At 42.7% G+C, this 19443-nt stretch overlaps 1 protein-coding gene across 5 annotated transcripts in view; it reads left to right on the plus strand.

The window, feature by feature from the left end:
* WIZ (WIZ zinc finger) overlaps window positions 1-19443 on the plus strand; it is a 3168750-nt gene that overhangs the window by 2305174 nt on the left and 844133 nt on the right. For 4 of the 5 annotated variants that reach the window (XM_044084417.1, XM_044084416.1, XM_044084418.1 and 1 more), the window contains one exon: window positions 6490-6954. The exons of the other annotated variant lie outside the window; for it this stretch is intronic. In XM_044084417.1, coding sequence (XP_043940352.1) covers window positions 6490-6954 — 465 coding nt within the window. The remainder of the gene's footprint in view (window positions 1-6489; window positions 6955-19443) is intronic. 5 annotated transcript variants of the gene reach the window in all.

Below are 19443 nucleotides of genomic sequence, written 5' to 3' on the forward strand. Positions count from 1 at the left end.
TTGTGCTAAACTTAACACATGATTAAATGTAGGTATATTTTTGCTTTTAATTATTTTCGCTCAAGATTTAATTATCCAAAAATGTCTTCTGTTAGCAATCCGACTACTGGAATACCTAAAAAAAAACACTAAAAGACAGACCATCGAGGTCCAAAACTGACACTTCTAAGCCAGTCACCAGTTTGCCGGTACTCAGTGATGCACTTTCGCAGCCCCTGATACCCGCTACTTCTGATTCGCAGGCCTCTACTGAGACCCATTCGGAGTCTGGTATGCCGTAAGATTCAATTACGGAACCTGCGGGTGTCTCTATCTAAGATTGGTCTGGAGCCGCTGTGCAGGCACTGGCTTCTGAGGGTGTTTTCAGGCCTACAGATTTGTATATTAGACCGACGCCATCTTCAACACTAAGGCCAAAATCTAAATCTATGTCTAAAAAAAGATGCCTGGGCAACATGTGCAGGCCCCTATGCCTCAAAAACAAATGATCAAAATGGCTGAAGATTTAATTACTTTGATCAGGGGTAGCCAACCCCCCCTCCTCCTGAGAGGCCTAGGCAAGACATTGATTATGAATCTTCTGAACAGGATTATATTTCTTCTGACTCCTCTAATGAGCAGGATTTGTCTATTCCTACTTATGAGGACTCCGATGCAGAAGATTCCATTCCTTCTGCTTCTCCCCCCGAGGATTTTTCTTTTGGGGAAACTTTACATACCTTAAGGGAACATTTCTGCTGGGAAAGTCAAGATTTCTCTGAATCTAAAAAGAGACTTGGGGATTTTCTTCTTCCTCCTCAGCATAGGCCTTTGGCTATACCTCCTGTTGTAGACATGGTTGACGTTTTTTCAGAATCTAGTATGACTCCTGATTCTCTGCCTCCAGCTCCTTGTAAGCCAGACAGATTCTACAGGCTTCCTGACTCCCAAAAATTCCTTTTCAAAAATCCTAATCTTATTGCTGATCCTGAAACCATTTCTCAGGGTCCCAAGGGCATTAAGGCCTCTACTGCTAAAAATCCTACCCCTTCTGATATAGATTCCAGGGCGCTGGATAGATGGTTTACATGTCTGAAACCTTGGCAATCTGGGCTTTAAACTGTCAATTTCATATGCTTAAAAATCAACAGCATATCATGGGACTACATAAACAGAAAATTATGTTAATCTCTGTGTGGAAAATAAAGATTTGCAGGATTTATTACATTAGCTGAACAAGTTGGAAAACATACTTTGCAGTGTGGTTTTGATTCATTAGAGGCCTCTTGCAGGGCTGCTGTTACTGGGTCTGTGCTCAGAAGGCATGCTTGACTTAAGGAGCAGTCTTTGCCTGATCATGTTAAAGCTAAATTGTTGGATGCTCCTTTAAATCAGGACTGCCTGTTTGGCAACAAGGCTGAGGAAGTGCTTAAAAAGGTGGAAGATGAAGCTAAATCTATGCAAACTGTTTAAAGATTTTTTACAAGTTCAGCCTCCTCGATTTAGTAGGCACTGGCCCACTAAAAATTGGTCCTTTCCAGCCCCTTCCAGGTCTTCTCAAGCCAAGCCCAGACTCGGCAAAAACTCCAGGTTTCAGTCCCAGGGGACACAGAATTAAGCAGTGGGGGGCCTCCATTTCCAAATCTGGGAATAATAAGATTCCCCCCTATGGTAAACTGTCTCAATGACTTCCTTTTAAAATTTCCAAGCACTTATCAACTGGCTGCCCCTTTGGGGGGAAAGATGGCTCTTCATGCAAAGAATTGGGAATTCATTACCCGGGACAAATGGGTTTTAAATATAGTGTCCCAGGGATACAGATTTCACTTCCGCCAAGCAAGTGGCCGGACCTACCCCCAAATCCGTGGACAGAGGCCCAAAAACAAGTGCTTTCTCTCTTAAACATGGGGGCTATTCAACTGGTACCAGAAGAGGAAAAGGGACAAGGTTTCTACTAGAGACTTTTCCTGGTACCCAGAAAAGACAATTCATGGCATCCTGTCCTGGACCTGTCTAAACACCTTTTTGGAGATTCCAAAATTCAGGATGCTAGCTCTTCACCAGTTACTTCCTATGCTAGGCAAAGATGCCTGGTTGGCAACACTAGATTTAAAAGAAGCATACCTGCACATCCCAATCAGGGAATCTTGCAGAAGATAGCTACGCTTCAAAGCAGGCTACACACACTATCAGTTCTCTGCACTGCCCTTTGGCTTATCTACTGCGCCCAGGGTATTCACAAAGTGCCTAGCTCCACTTATTGCATTTTGTAGGCAAAGAAGCATTCAAATATACCAATACCTGGACAATTGTCTAATTCAGGCCGAAAGCCAGGACATACTTTTTGAATCATCTGGCCTTTGTACAAAGGGTTCTAACTTGTCTGGTGTACACCATTAATGAAAAGAAATCACACCTGGCACCCTGTCTACAAATTATATTCCTCGGAGCAAGCTTGAATACAACTTCCCAGATGGCTTACCTTACTCCAGAGAAACAAATTTATTTGACAACCTAAATCAAACAAGTGGCCACAAAATCCCTACTATCTGCAAGACAAATACTGCAAGCCTTGGGGTTCATGGCCTCCTGCATTCTTCTAATTCCATATGCAAGACTGCATATGAGGAAACTACAGTGGTATTTAAAAAGCCTATGTTAACATTCTCATGATCTAGAAACAATAATTCCTGTCATACCTTGCCTACGCCTAGAGTTCCTTTGGTGGGCAGAGGCCTGCCACCAAAACAAGGGACTAACTTTTACACTACCCCCTGCCACCCAAATCTTAACAGGCACATCAAACTATGCATGGGGGGCTCACCTGTCAGGGAAATGCATTCATGGCAAATGGAACCCAAATCAAATGCACCTGCATATCAATCAAAAAGAAATGTTAGCTGTACAGAATGCTCCGACAGCCTTCAAGGACCACATTCTTCCAGGACAACTAATGGTAAAGACGGACAACACAATTGTGGTACATAAACAAGCAGGGGGGTACACATTCTTACCCCCTCTGCAGACTAGCCATGGCATTGTGGAACACAGACTTGAGCTACCAAGTGCACCTACAAGCTCAATTCCTGCCAGGAAAATTAAATACACTGGCAGACAGACTAAGCAGAAACCTCACGGACCCACACAAGTGGAAACTGGAACCAAGGATTTTCAACATGTTGACAAGCAAATGGGGAAGCCCAGATATAGACCTGCTTTCCTCTCCCCAGAACTATCAATTGGACAAATTTTGCACAAGGACTCCCCACAAACAAGCCTGGAAAGTGGATGCTGTGTCCTTCAGCTGGAAAAAACTATCAGTCTATGCCTTTCCCCCTCTGCCTCTGCTCTCCAAAGTGCTATTAAAAATCAAACAGGACAAACCAAGGATGATTTTGATTGCTCCAGACTGGCCGCGCCAACACTGGTACCCCCTCCTGCGCAGTGTCATGGTTATCCCCATGGCACCTGCCTCAGACTCCTTCCTTGCTGTCTCAGCAGGAGAATCAGATTCTGCACCCTCAGCTTCTAACACTGGACCCTGCAGCCTGGCTAATTACAAAATCTCTCCTTTACCATCCATCAGTAAACCTGTGATGGATATTTTAGAGGCAAGGAGGCCTAGTACTAGAAAATCTTATGCTGAAAAATGGAAAATATTCTGTGCCTGGAACCAATCTCTAGGGATGAGCACAACAGCGCCCAATTTACCTCAGATTTTACAATACTTAACTGAGATGTTTCACAAGGGCCTGTCTTTTTCCTCCATTAAAATCCACTCCTCAGCCATTTCAGCTCATTATAACACTGAACCTCCCATCTTCTCTCATCCACTGCTCAAGCAGTTCCTCAGAGGAGCCAAAAATTTGAGACCACCCAGGAGAGCTCCAACCCTAGCCTGGGACCTTAACTTTGTCTTGGAGAAACTCACTCTACCTCCTTTCGAGCCAGCTGCTACTGCAGACTTAAAATTTCTTTCTTGGAAAACCGCTTTCCTTTAAGAATCACTTCAGCTAGAAGGGTATCTGAATTACAGGCCCTTATGGCAGTGGAGCCTTTCATCACCTTTCATGCGGACAGGGTGTCCCTCAGAACCGATTCATCCTTCATGCCCAAGGTGGTATCCAGTGTGGCTCTTAATCAGTCCATTTGCCAACCTTCTTTCTCAATCCTCTGAATAAAGGGGAACAGATACTGCATTCCTTAGATGTGCACAGACAACTTAGATTCTATTTGGACAGGACTAAACCTCGAAAGGAATTCTGAACAACTGGCATTTGCTGCAGGGGCAGAGGGGAAGGCTATTTCAAAGCAAACCATTTCTAAATGGATAAAGCCATTGCATTCATTTATGCTATAAGCACCATGGAAAACCTATCCCCCAGGGGATCAGACCTCACTCCACCAGGGCTGCATCTACCTCTACAGCCTTTCTCAGAGGCGTCCCTACCAGGGATATCCTAGAAGCTGCTACCTGGAGTTCTGTACATACTTTCACCAAGCATTATCGATTGCCGGTTTTCTCTAAATCTAGAGCTGGCTTTGCCACTGCAATGTTGCAGGGCCTTATAGCTGGCCCTAATGCTATCTAAATTTCTACTCCCAACCATAGCTTTGGGAATCTACCCAAATGTAATGACTGCGTTGGTGAAACACAAAGAACATAGTACAGTTGTGTACACTTACCATAAATGTAGATGTCTGAGTGTATTCACTGTTGCAGTCCTGGTTACCCTCCCTCCAGCCCCCTAACTTCTTTTGGCTATACCTCTACTTTCCTTTACTTTGCTTAAAAGCCTTTTTGGTTTATTTGCTTTTTTGTTGGAGGTATATCATGGTACTTTTATATTTAATTTCTTCCCATTAGGGGGGCACCTAACATCTCGGGCAAGAAAAACTGATGTAATGGCATCTGCTGCATGTTTTATACTCCTGACTACCTCGCGTTATGGAAGGGACAACAACCTACGCAGGACCCAAGACTTTGTTAATCAGGCCGACTGAGGGCTCCCTGCAAGCAGATAACCCAAATGTAATGACTGCAACAGTGAATATACTCTAACATCTACATTTATGTTAAGTGTACACAACTGTACTTTTATTTCCCTTAGTAAATAAAATCACTACTTAAAAAACTGCATTTTGTGTACTCTGGTTGTCTTTGTCTAAAATTTATATTTGTTTGATCTGAAACATTTAAGTGTGACAAACATGCAAAAAAAAAAAAAAAAAGAAATCAGGAAGGGGCAAATACTTTTCCATTGCACTGTATGTTGCAGCTAAAATGTAAGTGCAAAGGAGTGCACTGTGGTACAAATAATGAAGTATAAAAAAAAGTTAGATTTTTGAGGTTGGAGTGGGGCTTTCTGCAAGCTGGTGAACCATGGTCCTGTTTAAGATCTGTGACTTGGCACTTAAGTATGAGTGGGTAAGAAGGAACAAATGCATATGAAAAAAAGGTTTTGTCACAGATAGTGATACTGCCTTTTCAATGGTTCCTGGAATGATGTGACACGTGTTGAATAACCCAGTAATGCTTCAGGTTTTTAGCTCAGTATGAGAAAACGGAGATGTTTTACAGCCATCCCTAAATAACCCAACCTGCCTAGCATATGTCAGTATGTTGGGAAAATGAAATGTTAGCACTGGTTTGTACAACTTGAGTGATGGGAGGTCTTTGTAACTGCTATCCCCTCAGGTTTTTGCCCCGTTTTACCTGCCTAACATCAAGCTTTCAGTCAGTCACAGTGCCCATTTGTTTGAGTGCTCTGAGGCGTACACAAGGAGTAGAGGTGAGCGCTGTCTGAGGGTTACTGTCTTTCAAGCAGCTCTGAGGGTACTTTGTCTTCTCACTTGATATTCATGCATTGAGAGCTTTTTGAGTGGCCTAACTTCACCTCATTTGGGGAGGGAGTAAACTGTCACACCATGATAGCCAATAATGCCCTCCTCTTTAGTGCAAGATTCCACGCAGTCACTGTGAAGGCTACCCACTGATCTGGGGTTGATGAGCCGAATGCCCACCCCAAAGGCTGTCACTTTGCATTGCTTGCCAACCTCATCTGACGGTGGCTGTCTGTGGCTGCCCCCTTGCCCCCCATAATGGCCCTGTCTATCCTCCATGCCCGTTTCATTAAGCATTAGAGACTTTAGTTGAGCCCTGGTTTCCTGGGCTGTCAGGGCTGCATTATTCTTTGCTGCTGTCACTGGCCAACTTGTTATGGGTGTTCCCACTGTTCAGAAGTAGGGGTGGTCACCAGGTCTGTTTTCATTGTACTGTGTCTGCATCATGTGTTGAATTTAATGTCATATCATCACAGTTACTTGTGCATGATACAGGCATATGTGGTAAAGGTTTGCATGATTGAGGCTGGCTTTAAATTGTCCAGGAGACTGTGTGTGTGCGCGTATATCAGTAATGATTTTGTTTTTTTTTTTTTTGTTTTTATTTAGAATTGACTGTGTATTGTAAGTACTTGATTTTTTTTCTGTTTTGCTTTTGTTCTACAGCAATGGATGGGGATGACAGCGAGATTGTTTGTCGTTTATGTGGTGCCTGGTTTGAAACTCGGAAGGGCCTCTCAAGTCATTCAAGAGCTCACCTTCGTCATTTTGGAGTTGCAGATCCAGATTCAAAAGGATCTCCTATTGTCTTCCTAAATGAACTAATCAAAAATGATGATTTCAGAAAAAAGGCGCTACTTTTAATCCAGGGGCAAGACCATTCCCCTAGTGCATCAGGAGGCACAGGTGGGCCTAGCGGTGCTATAAACACAGGGGGCATGAAATCACCATCCAGTGAGTCTTTCACCAAAGAGTCGTCGTTTAGCTCTGTCTCCCCTCCACCTGCAAAGTCATCAAAGCCTGACCCTATGAGATTCTCTCCGGGGCCATCGACCGACATGCAGAACAAGGGAAAATCCTCATCTGAGTCGTACTGGGCAGCACAAAGAGCGATGTCACCACTGAACCTGTGTATGCTTGTTTACTTCCCCGTTTTTTAATGTACCAAGAAACCTTTGAGAATTGGAAGAGCCTAATGAGATAGAACAGAGAGAAGCTTTGTCAAGTTGGGAGAAATGTGAAATTTGTAGTACATTAAATATGGTGAAAAGTGATGTCTGGTGAAACGCAAATCTGGAGATGGAATATACAGAGTTGGGATTGGGGGTTAACTGATTTATAGAAATGGAAAGGAGATCGGGGAGCTTGTATTTTGCCTGACTTGTTCCAGATGACCTTTGCATTTAAGTTATTATTCAGCAGGTAGGTGAGTTGATAGATTTGACTCAAAAGTTGTTAAAATAGGTGCCGTATAAACTTCAGGTACATCTTTTTCTAATGTATCAAATCCAAATCCTTTATGAATGTAGAAAGAAGATGGTAGTACAGGTGAATCATCCCAGAAAAGATGACTGGGACAGTACCAAGTGTGAAAAGGTTTTACCAATGCCGGACATGAAGTGCTCATTTTAGGGAGGTATGGTGCTAGAAACAATCAAAAAGAGAAATTAAAATATAGAAGTGTCTGCAGTGTAAGGCAGGGAAGTAGAGACTGTTCTCTGTAAGCTTTCATCCTTTTAGAAAAGTTTCAACTCATGGGTATTTCATTGAGAAGAATGTGTGCTGTAGATGAAAATTTAAGAATTTGGGACCTCTGTGGGTAGTGTGCATAATTTTCTTGGGTGCCAAGGTGGTAGATGTGTAGACAAGTCTTTCAGAAGTCATGGAATCCCTTTGAGACAAATCGATGGGATAAATGCATGCAGTTTTTGAGGTATAGTAGAAGTACATTGTGTTGAGTGGAATCTAGTACAAATAGTGCATTGTGTTCAGAATCTTGTAGGTTAACAATATAGTAGATCCCATATTTAGTGCAGTGTGCAGCTTTTGAACTCTTTTCATAGATGGGCTACAGATGTTAAAGTGTACATGCCAGTAACTTAGTATAGTATTAATTACTTTTAAAGCGCACTGACTGTTTGTCTCTCCCCATTCACCCAGTTGACCTGTTCTTTTTCTGAGGATGACAAGAGTTGTACAGCTCTTGTTTCTCTGAGGTGTGAGTGGTTAAGATGATACAGTTATCCTCTTTGGAGAATTTTCCTTTAAGGGCCCTAACAGTGCTGTCCCGGCAGAGGGGCTGAGATGCATGCTGAGATATAAAAGTACAGGTTCATACTTTGTGCTTTTTTTGAGTGATGATGATGCTTCTCTACATGTCACATCAAGGTGATCATGTAGGTGTGGCATGGCAGAGCCAGGAGCATGTTTCCAGCCAAATTGCTGTATGCCTTGCCACTTAGTCAAGTAGATGCCAATATTGCAGTGAGATAAATTTTTTCTTCATGTAGGGTGGAGTTAGCATCAACTTCTCATTCCCACACCCTTTCTGTGGCTACTCCAGCACCTATCTCATTGGTCAGTTCCATGTCATCTTGTCAGTCAGGGCTATAGCCTTCTGATTCACAGAGCCAGTTTGAAGCTTTGAGTAACTTTTAATGGAGCTTCTCATGTACACACTTTGAAAGGTGGAAGGGCTATAACATAGTACAAGGCTTTGGAATGCCTTAAGATTCTTGAGGTTGAGGATGACGACACCTTTAGTAGACGCAACTGCACATGAACATCAGGGTCACATTTTGAAACTACAGGATAAAACCACTTGGCTTAAAGAAGAAGTGAAAGTATCCATCCCCCCCAGCCACCACACACACACACACACACACACACTCTCCCTTAGGTTATGGATTTGTAGAACTCCTTTTCACAAAAAAAGTGGTTAGTTGTACATAATTGAAACAAATGTGACATGAGATGTGTTAGAGGTTTTATGCAGGCTGGATTAAATAGTAACCTTTTCGGAGTGCTTAAAATGTAGAGTTTAATTGGGCCCGAGCAGCTTTTTTTTTTGTTATAGAAAGAGTGGGTTCATTTTTGGGACTTCTGCCAAGAATCTGAAACCCGGAGAGTATCTAAAATAAGTGTAGATTGTAGTACAGGAAAATGTTGTCTTTTGAGTTCACTGCACTTATGCTTTCTATAAAGATGTGCCAGTTATGGGAACATGTGACATCTTGTTATTAAACTACCAGCAGATTGGGGCAATTGTTTATGGGTACATCCTGTTGTACTTGCAGGTATTTCCAGGCATATATTGTTGACATTGTTCTGTTTGTTTATTTTCAAGTTGTGATGCTGTTCCCTAGTATTTGATGTGTAAGGAACTTCTGACAAAGTAAGTTGCATCCCATTTAAGATATCATGACAAAACCAAAACTATACATCTGAAGTTGTCCTATCTCGCCTTCATTCTTAAGCAATGGGTTTGGAGCTGATCCTCTGCTCCGACTCAGCCATTTTTACAAGCTCGAGGTTTTCAACTAGCTCGAGGCGCATTCCCTAGCCCTTGATGCCCTAATGTGCGTCCTCAGATCTCATTTGCCGCAGAAACAGATTGAGCATTGTTAAGCTGGCTCAGGCTAAGTGACAAACATTTTCAGCTTTTTTTCTATACTTGTATTTTTTTTTCCTGAGAAAACTTATAATAGTGTGTTTTAATAGTGTACAGATTACCATACTAGTTTATATCTTAGTTTTGATAGAATCCCTTTAAACTTAAGGTCTGATGTCATTGGGCCTACCCTTATCCTATCCCACTTCGTAGTTTTCATAAGAGTGTTACTATTTTAGATAAGTGTGTACTGTTAAATTGGTATATAGTCATTTTGAGGATAGCCCAGTTTTACTTGGAGGGCTCCTTCTACTTAGAAATTTAGTGTGTAGCTTGTTAATAGAAAACTTAGATTGTTCTTCAGATTTGTTGTTGTGGATCCGAAGGTTGGTTGTTTTTTTTCTTTTTGGATGTTAGTGTTTAAATAGTTTACCCTTTTTGATAACCTTGTTTTAAATTAGAGAGGTTTCAAAACTGTTCATTTCTTTATGATGTCAACTAAACAGACGAGTCAAAACCTTTGGGTTTAAAGAAATGCCCCAAGTGTAGGCAAAAGATGTCCTTAACAGATGGACATAGTGTGTATACTGCTTGGGTGCCATTCATCTACAGGACTCCTGCACTGTATGTCATTCTTTTAGTGCAAGAGTCCTTCATGAGAGGAAAAATTAGTTGATTTTAAAGGGACTCATCAAGACTAGTCTCACTGAAGCCTTGGAAAAAGGTCAAAGCTCCAAAGAAAAAGCCAAGTCCCCTTCTTCTGATCAATCAAAATCCTCCAAGAGAGCCTCTACTATGGAGGAGTTGGAACCAGCAAAAAAAAAGACTCCGAGAATGTCTCTGACAACTTCGAAAGCAATTGCACCAGACAAATCTATAACCTCGGCTCCAATGGTTTCAGAGCAGTTTGTTTTATCGATATGGAGCTGGTCCCCGGCACTGGAAGTGGTATCTCCTACCTTGCTTTCACCAGTTTTACAAATTTCAGCTTCCCCGGCTCCATCGTCCAGATCCTCTAGGAGCCTCTCCAACTTTGCGTGGTTCAGAGACTACGGTGTTGGTCAAACTTTTATTGGAACCGACCCTCAGGTCTTCAGAACAGACTGGATATGCCCCTTCTATCTCGCTTCCTCCTCCGACCTGACCCATGGTTTCTGAGCCAGAACGGGTGGAACCGATGGTGATAGGATTGTTGTAGCCGAGACTTGCCCCAGGATCTTTGGCTCCAACTGCTCTGACTTCTTTGGTGCCATCCGAGAAGTCTGGGAGCAGACACTCACCGGTCGGCTCCGGGGGATGAGTGTAGCCAATCTTTTTTGTTGGATCCAGCTTTTCCTCTCGGAGCTTCGGCTCATGTGAGCTGTGTTCCTACCTCTGCCTCCGAGCCTCATCCTGTGGTGCCAGGGGTGTGTGTTGGTTCCTCGGAGCCAGAACCTCCTTCAATCCATGGGGGTGAGGCCTTTGAGGCTATGAGGAGAGCCCTGTACTGAGTCAGCTTCACCTTCGGTTACTCCTATTCTGTCTCTTAGAGCTCCGGTTTCTGTCACAGCCAGCCCAACTCCATGAACACGTAGAGATCAAGAACTTCAGGAAACCCCAGTGGGTGGACCCTTATCTTCCAAGACCTCTCCAGAATATGCTTCTGAGGGTCTTAGAAAGAAATCTTGCAAGAGGAAGCATTTGGACAACCCCAGGAGTCAATTAAATCTGACACGGACCTTGACTCAGAAGGGGCCCAAAGGTCACCCTCTGAGGATGTCTCTTGCAGACATCCTAGAGATACTAAAACAGAGAGGTGGCTGGAAGTCCATCAGCCCTACTGACGAGGAGTCCGTGTACCTGAAAGCTTTTGGATCTCTACCCAACTCATGGAATTGGTTTGTCGAAAGGCATGGAAGTCTCCAGACACAGTGGAGCCTGTCCCCAGGAGACCAAATACATTTATCACCAGCCCAGAAGAAAAGGCATTTTCAACAAAAGGTGTTCCGGTAAATGCTGTGGTGTGGCGGCAGACACTAATAAGGAGTTATGGGAAATGGCCTCATCTGTTCATCCCCCGAATAAGGATTCATGCACGATGGACAGATATGGAAAGGCGCATGTTTTCATCAGCGTTCTTTACTCTTGGGTCCCTGAACTATTTAACCCACTTAACTGGGTTACAGAGAGATCTCATAAAAGAGCTTGGAGATTCTCTCCAGGGTTCAGTAGCTCAGGGGACATTAGAGAAAGTGTCAACTCAGCTCTCCGCACTTAATTCCTTGGTGAACTCGTCCATGAGGCTAATCTCTTATGCAGTCAGTGGAGCGAGTCGTTCAGAGAGTTCAGGAATTGCCCTTAGAAGACACTCCTGGATGCACCTACATAACTTCATGGAACCCTTTGTCATCCTTTATAAAACCCCCTTTGATTTGTTATCCCTTTTCATGCCTAAAGTAAACGAGACCTTAACCATGTATGAACAGGAAGGAAAGATGCACACTGCTGTGAGAGTGCGTTTTTCCATCCCTTCCAGATCTTATCCCAAGGGTCAAAAGGGGGGAAAGATGTGGTTCCAGAATGTCTTTCTTGACACATGGTGAATTCTCCTTCAGGGGCAGAGGAGGAGGTAATAACGGAAGACTGTGACTATGCAGCAGAGGGGGGTCCGCAAAACCAAGGAGACTGCAAATCTTTTTTCCGGGAATCCTTTCCAGCGCTCCTGAAAGGAGGCCATTTGTCCCACTGTGGAGGCAGTCAGGGGAAGCTTATCTTTGTACCCAGTCGCTTGGCTAAAAATTACAAAAGACAGATGGGTACAAAGAATCATATCCAGAGGTTACTCAATCCCCTTTTCAATGTCATCTCCGCAAAACAGAAGAATCCCAGATACTCCACCCAATCAGTGGGATCAAGCAACTATATTAATTCAAAAGTTGTTAGAAAAAGTAATCCAGTCAGTCCCCACAGACCAAATAGGATCCGGAACTTAAGATTCTTTTTAGTTCCAAAAAAGACACGGGACTGTAGACGCATGTTAGATCTCAGCAAACTAAAGTCAGTAAAAAAAAAAAAAAAAAAAAACAAAGTTCTGGATGGTCACATTGCAGTCAGATAATTTCCTTTCTAGGGAATGACAATTGGATGTGCTAGATAGACCTTCAGGATGTGTTCTACCACATAAAGATGGGGACAGGCCATCCAGAAGTCACCTGTGCTTTCGGCTGGGAGCCAGTCACTTTCAATTTCATGCTCTGCTCTTTGGCTTCACTACAGCCCCCAGTGTGCTCACCAGATGTATGGCAGTAGTCACGGCTCACCTGCGGCGACTAGGATTCTGTGTGTTTCCATCCTTGGACGACTGGCTCCTAACCACCACCACCAAGCAACTACTCATCCAAGCAAGGGACACAACCTTAAAACTATTTGCAGAGTTAGGGATTATGCTCAACTATGAAAAATCTGACTTATTGCCATATCAACATACCGTTTTCATAGGAGCAGAATTAAACACGGTCAAAATGATGGTAAGACTTGCAAAAGAGAGAATTCAGGTCCTTCAAAAAAGTTCTGAATCTTCTACACAAAACCAAAGTGCAAGCCAGAGAGGTTCTTAAGGTACTAGGCACAGTGACAGCTGCTATCACAGTGATTTCCTTGGTGCACATGCATATGAGTATCCTGCAATGGCTTCTTTTTGCACAAAGGTCAATGCAAACGCTTCCAATCTCTCTTAAAATTATTCTGAAGCAGGCTTGCAAGAAAGATCTACATTGATGGCTGCAATCAGATCTCATGATAGGCAAACCCTTTGTTCGCCCAGCTCCGCTAACCACAGTAACCACAAACGCTTCCCAGATTGGGGGGGGGGGGTATCTGGGAAGAACAGCCCAAGGCATGTGGCAAGAACACGAGGTTCACTTGCACATCACTTTTCTGGAGATGAGAACGGTGCTCCTAGCGTTGCAGGCATTTCAAGATACACTACCTGTAGGAACAATTTGAATTCAAATAGACAATATGTCAGTGGTATGGTACATAAACAAGGAGGAACCAAGTCAATACCCCCTTTGTTGAGAGGCCCTCAGTTTGGCAGTGGGCATCTTCGTCCTAATGTCCTAACGCACATCCTGAGAAGATCCAGTGTGATGGTGGACAAACTCAGCAGAGAAATACTGATGGCCCCACAAAGTGGTCCCTCAAACAAGAGATAGCTGAAAGCATTTGCTGCAAATGGGGCCAGCCTTGCTGCGATCTTTTTGCCATGGCCACAAACAAAATGCAGCAACTACTATGCCCTCATTCCCCCTCTGGGGAAGACCCTGAGGGATGCACTGATACACAATTGGCCCTGGGACTCCTATGTGCCTTTCCTCCCTTGCCATTAATACCCAAAGTCATACAGAAAGCCAGCACTTTGGGAAGTACCTTAATTCTAATAGCCCCTTACTGGCCTTGTCCTATCTGGTTCCCCTTCCTACAACCTCATCTTCAGGAGGACACTTGGATCCTGGACCCAGTGCCAGATGATCTGATCCATTCTGACAGCTTGACTGACCCAGTTCCAAACATAAGCCAGGTTAGAAAATCTTTAATCTGCCACATGACACATTTTGATACCTTTTCATAAGACATCTACAAGAAAACTATATCTTAGCAAATGAAAAATTTCTAGTCGGGTCTTAGACAAGAAAATAGACTCGTGTTCTGTACCCCTTTCTACTATTTTAGAATTTTTAACAAAGCTTTTTGAAGAAGGTGCTGCAGCTGCTACCATCTGTGTAAAATTGGCAGCAAAATCAAATTTTCATCTAAGCAAAAATGGGCCAAATATTGTCACATAGGTTGTGTACAGCTTTTCTTAAGGACACTTGTCTTATAAGGACACCAATAACATCTCCACTTCCACCATGGAACCTTAACTTCATCCTGTCCAGGATCATTCTTCCACCTTTTGAACCTGCATCTTCACGCAATTTAAAATTCTTAACTTGGAAAGCTGTCCTGTTAGTGGCCTTTACTTCAGCTAGAAGAGTGTCAGAACTACAAGCACTTTGAATCAAACTCCCATACCTTTTGTTTCGCAATGACAGAGTTTCCCTGCGAACAAATCTAACATTCTTAGCTAAAGTCTGTTCAGAATCCAATCTAAATCAGACCATAGAATTGGCGGTCTTTTTTCCCCCCAAGTATGGCATTAAGGCAGACTACATGCTACACCAGCTTGTTGTCCACAGACAGTTGCGTGTCTTTTTACATAGAATGACAGAATTCAGGAAAATCTGCTTTGTCTCATTTTCAGACGCTACTCTTAACAAAACACACTACCCTGGCAGCTCTTCTAACCCCTCACCTTACCCCAACAAATCTCCTCTGGAAATTGCTACCCTACTCAACAAACACTTCATTGACTCTATCCAAAACCTCACTCCCTCTAACACTGCAACCACCACTACCCCCATCAACACCCACAAACAGAATCTCTTCTCATTTACACCTGTCAACTTCTTAAATTAAATTTCTTCTAAAACTTAAACCATGTTCTCCCTCTACCGATAACCTACCTCCTACATTCCTTAAACTTGCTGCTGAATCTACAGCCTATCCTATATCCATTCTCATTAATAGATTTGTACAAGAATCTCCAGTTCCTGCTGTCTGGAAATCCTCCTTTACTATCTCACTACGTAAGGGTGGCAACTGTATTGATCCATCCATTTGCCATTCTTTCTTCCCTCTTTAAGATACTCAAGAAATGCATTCACTCGCAACTGCTCATCCACCTCCTCCAACATAATCTTCTCACTCCCACTCAGCATGGGTTCCATCCCTACGACATCACATCCACCGCCCTCCTATCTTTCACTCATTCCATGGCCAAAAGCCCTTGATAAGTCAACTGATATCCTGCTTCTTCCTTGACCTTTCCAAAGCCTTCGATACAGTCTCTCACTCTGTCCTCCTTACTAAGCTATGTAACCTCAATCTCTCTCTCTGGTAGGCAGCAATCTGTCAAATGGCTCTCCTCCTGCTCTCCCTGTATATCTGTTCCAACTGGTGTTCCCCAATCTGTCTTGGGTCCTCTTCTATTTAACAAATGAACTCTCTACCTCTTGCAGACAATCTTCTCTTATACAATATGCAGATGACTCTACACATTTTCATCTCTAGTAGTATTAGACCTTCATCTCCATCTCTAGTAGTGTTAGACCTTCACACCCTTACTCAAAACTCCTTTTCTATCCACAGATAAATGGCTATCTGACAGTCTTCTTATCTTCAACCCCAAGAAGACCAAGCTCTTGCCCTTTCTTCCCCGCTCACTGTCATACCATAAGTCCACATTTAATATAATATCCTCCAACACTATCATAAAACCTGAACCACACGCAAAACTGTTGGGCATTATTATTGATGATGAACTCAAGTTCAACTTGTACTTACTGCAAGGAATAAAAAAACGCACCAGAAACTTGGCCTGCTTTATCGCAACAAAAAATTTCTTACTCCAATTGCTAGACGCCCTAACACAGTCCTCCTTCCTTCCCGCACTACTCTACGCAGCCCAAGTACTAACCAATATACAAGCTACTTCCTTGAATAAACTGCAACAAGCTTGCCACAAAATTGCAAGATTTATTACTAACTCCCATCACTGCCTTGCCCTGAAATCATTACAATGGCTCGAATTCCCTCCGCTACTTTCTCAGTTTCAGGTTATACACTCCATTCTATACAGACCTTCTTCCTGTCCAGCTCTCAATACTTTATGTACCTACACCCCTTCTAGAACCCTCTGCACCTCTAACCAGCAACTTCTGAATGTAGATCATCCAAAGAAGAACATAGGCAAACTACTATACAACTGCTCAGTAGCCCACACTTGGAGCAAACTTCCTCTGCACACACGCTCCATCTTACACCCTGCACACTTTAAAAAGGTACTCAAACTTTACATTCTCAATAGTAAATCTTGTCCCTGTGTAGAACCTACCTAATTTTCCTTTATCTAATGGTGCTTCTTCACTCTGAGCTCCTGTAAGCAAATATAGCTTCCTGGGAAGCCTAGGCAGTAAATCTGATCAATTGTATATAACTTGTTTGTACATGTATCAAAAATAGTTAATCTGTTTATTTCATTGTGATAATTTCTTCGGGTAATCTAAATATGTTTGATTATGATCAAATTAGTACTGATATGTTTTGGGAGTGTCGCTTGGTATTGCTACTTTCTATTTTGTTACCTATGTAATCCTTAATTTATTATGTAATTTGAGCTTTTCTCTTCGGGTCTCCACTGAAAACGGGCCTCTGGCCCAGCCGGACCAACCCGGTTAACAAATGTCAATAAATAAAGGTACAGCAGTAGTTAAGACCACTTTGTCCAGATGGCTGTCAGACTGTATTTCTTTTACCTATAATTCAGCAAATAAGAAACTACCAGGTAAAGTAAAGGCTCACACCATTGCTGCTGCTTCAGCTTTTTGTGCCAAAGTACCTACAGATACCATTTGTGCAGCAGCAACTTGGGCAACACCTCATACCTTCATCACTCATTGCAAAGTAGATATGGCCTCCAGAAACAGGGCTTCCTTTGGTTCCACTGTACTGAAGAATGTACTCTGAGCCACCCAGGATTAATGGAGCTAGGGACGCTGTCCCATCAGTTAAGAATGAAGGCAAGATACAGACAAATTCTTTAAGTTCTGTTCTTGCCATAACGTTCCATGTGAGTTTGTCCATCTCACCATTCATTTTTACGTCCGTCCCCCCAGCCAGTGGTTGCCTAGGGGATCTGGACATAACATTTGGACTTTACCTTTTTTCAGGTTTCTTCTCATAATATTGGGATACATTTTGTATAGTTTTGTAATACGCATGCAAACAAGATCTGAGAATCACACTAGGACGTCATGGGGATAGGGAATTAGCCTCGAGCTTGTAAAAACGGCCGAGTCAGACCTGGGGATCTGCCCCAAACCCATCTGTTAAGAATGAATGGCGAGATGGATGACTTGCATGGAACATTATGGTAAGAACATAACTTCTTTTTTCCCCTAATATCAACCAATTTGCATTCATCATGTGTTTTATATACTGTAGAAACAGTCCAGTCTGTTTATACCATTAGACTATTATGCCTTCTGTGCTGTTGTAAACTCCACAGTATTCATCTGTAGTAGTTTTTGAGTTCTGTAATTGATGGATGTGAAACATAATGGCTTTCCCCTTCAGGCTGTCATCTGAGTTATTAAAAAAAAAAAATTGATTCCACCACATGTTGCATTTCTTCCTTTATCTATTAAGATTACACTTCCTTCAATATACCAAAAATTGGGAAGTAAAATATTTTCACTTAGTAATTTAGCAGTTTTTCAATAAACAGAGCTAGCCAAGGAGGTAAATGATTTCACCAAGCACCACACGTCAGGAAAGCTGTTAAGGGTTCAGTTAAATTTGGTCTCTTCACTCTTGGTAATTCTCTTCTGTTTCCAGGTCTCTTCACATGTAATTCTGTCCCTCATGACTAGACTTAGTCACTTGTGGGGAAGCGAAAGCTTCACTGTTTTTAAGGAGAAGGTTTCCTGCCCTTTTTAGGGGGCTGGGATTGGACAGATGTGTTCCGTGATGTGATTTAGCATCCCCCTTCTTTGAAGCAGTCATTTGAGGTTCCCTTCCTCCTTGAGTTTGCCCCTGGGGATATGCTTGCACCTTTGTTACAGGATTTTTCTCACTGTGCTTTGCTATAGTTGAGAATCACTTAGTTTAGCAATTTTACCTTTTAGATTTTTGTTTTTAGAGCTTGTCTAGGTATTTACCATTTGCCATGGTGACAGAAGTCTGTCTGGAAAGGATGGAACCATGTGTTCCTCCCTTTGTGGATGGTGGTTGGTTGTCCTATCTGGGATTCTGGGAGGGGGAAGCTTCACACAGCAGAAGCCCCATATTTTATAGTCCCATAAAGTTATCAACATTTTTTTTTTCTTTGGGACATTTTGTGACCCTCACTCAGTGGTTGCCCTTTTCATGCCTGGAGCTTATGCTTCCCTTGGTCATTGCCTGTTCCTTTTCTCAAGGCCCAGAAAGCTTGTGCTTTACACCTCTAGTCTGGGCTCAGTGTTAGGGCTGTGTTGATGCTTTTGCCTTTTTATGCTGCCACATTCTTAATATGGCTCACTTGCAGTTGTGTTTTGCTATTGTCTTTGAGGAGTCTGAGATGGCTCCTTTGTGTGATTTGGAATTTTCTGATGTCAGTTCCTGGCTTTTTATCTACATATTGGTGGGCTTTCTTACCAGACTTTGAATGAACCCTATCTTTCTGGGATAGCGTTGGATCTTTTGGATCTAAGGGGTTGAGCCACTGACCCTTCTGGAAACAAGAGCCCAGTTTTCAGGGACTTTCTCTTTCAACGTAGCATGTACTATTTTACTGATGAGGGAAATCAAAGTGGCCAATAGTTGCAGGATGGAATTAATTAGTAGTTAGTAGCCTTGACTTTGAAACCCAGCATTTCTCATTCCTGTGAGTAACGGTGTGCTCATTGTTTAAAGCAACTGCATTCCTTCCAGAGAGTTACAGTTTCACTAATCTTGTAAATCACAGCGTAGGCAGATGACTGGAGGTAGTGTGTCCCACCTAGCTGGGCATCGCAACCCATATGTCCAACTATGGCATTGGGGTGGCTTAGAAAGATTCCCTAAAAACATTTTTCCTTCTCTTTTAGTGTTTAGGTGAAGTTTTGTTACAGTGCCCCTTAGAGGCCGAATGCATATGAATCCAGATGTTTATCCATGGAAGTTTTGGGGTGGTGGTCTGCTGTTGGGCAGGATAGTGCCCTTTATTTAGACACTGTTATGCTCCATCATGAAGCATGTCTTTTTCTCCTTTATTCAGCCAGCACAAAGTCCAGGTCTTTGAAAAGACATAACATTGCTGGGAGAAGTCTTTACTCATTCTAAGTTGAACATGATTCTTTGTCTGAATTGGAAGTTAAGTTGTAACCCTCCTTATTTGGTCAGTTACAGGAGTT

This window comes from Protopterus annectens, chromosome 9.part0, assembly GCF_019279795.1.
Source record: "Protopterus annectens isolate FY-2018-M chromosome 9.part0, PAN1.0, whole genome shotgun sequence".
NCBI classification, from domain to species: Eukaryota; Metazoa; Chordata; order Ceratodontiformes; family Protopteridae; genus Protopterus; species Protopterus annectens.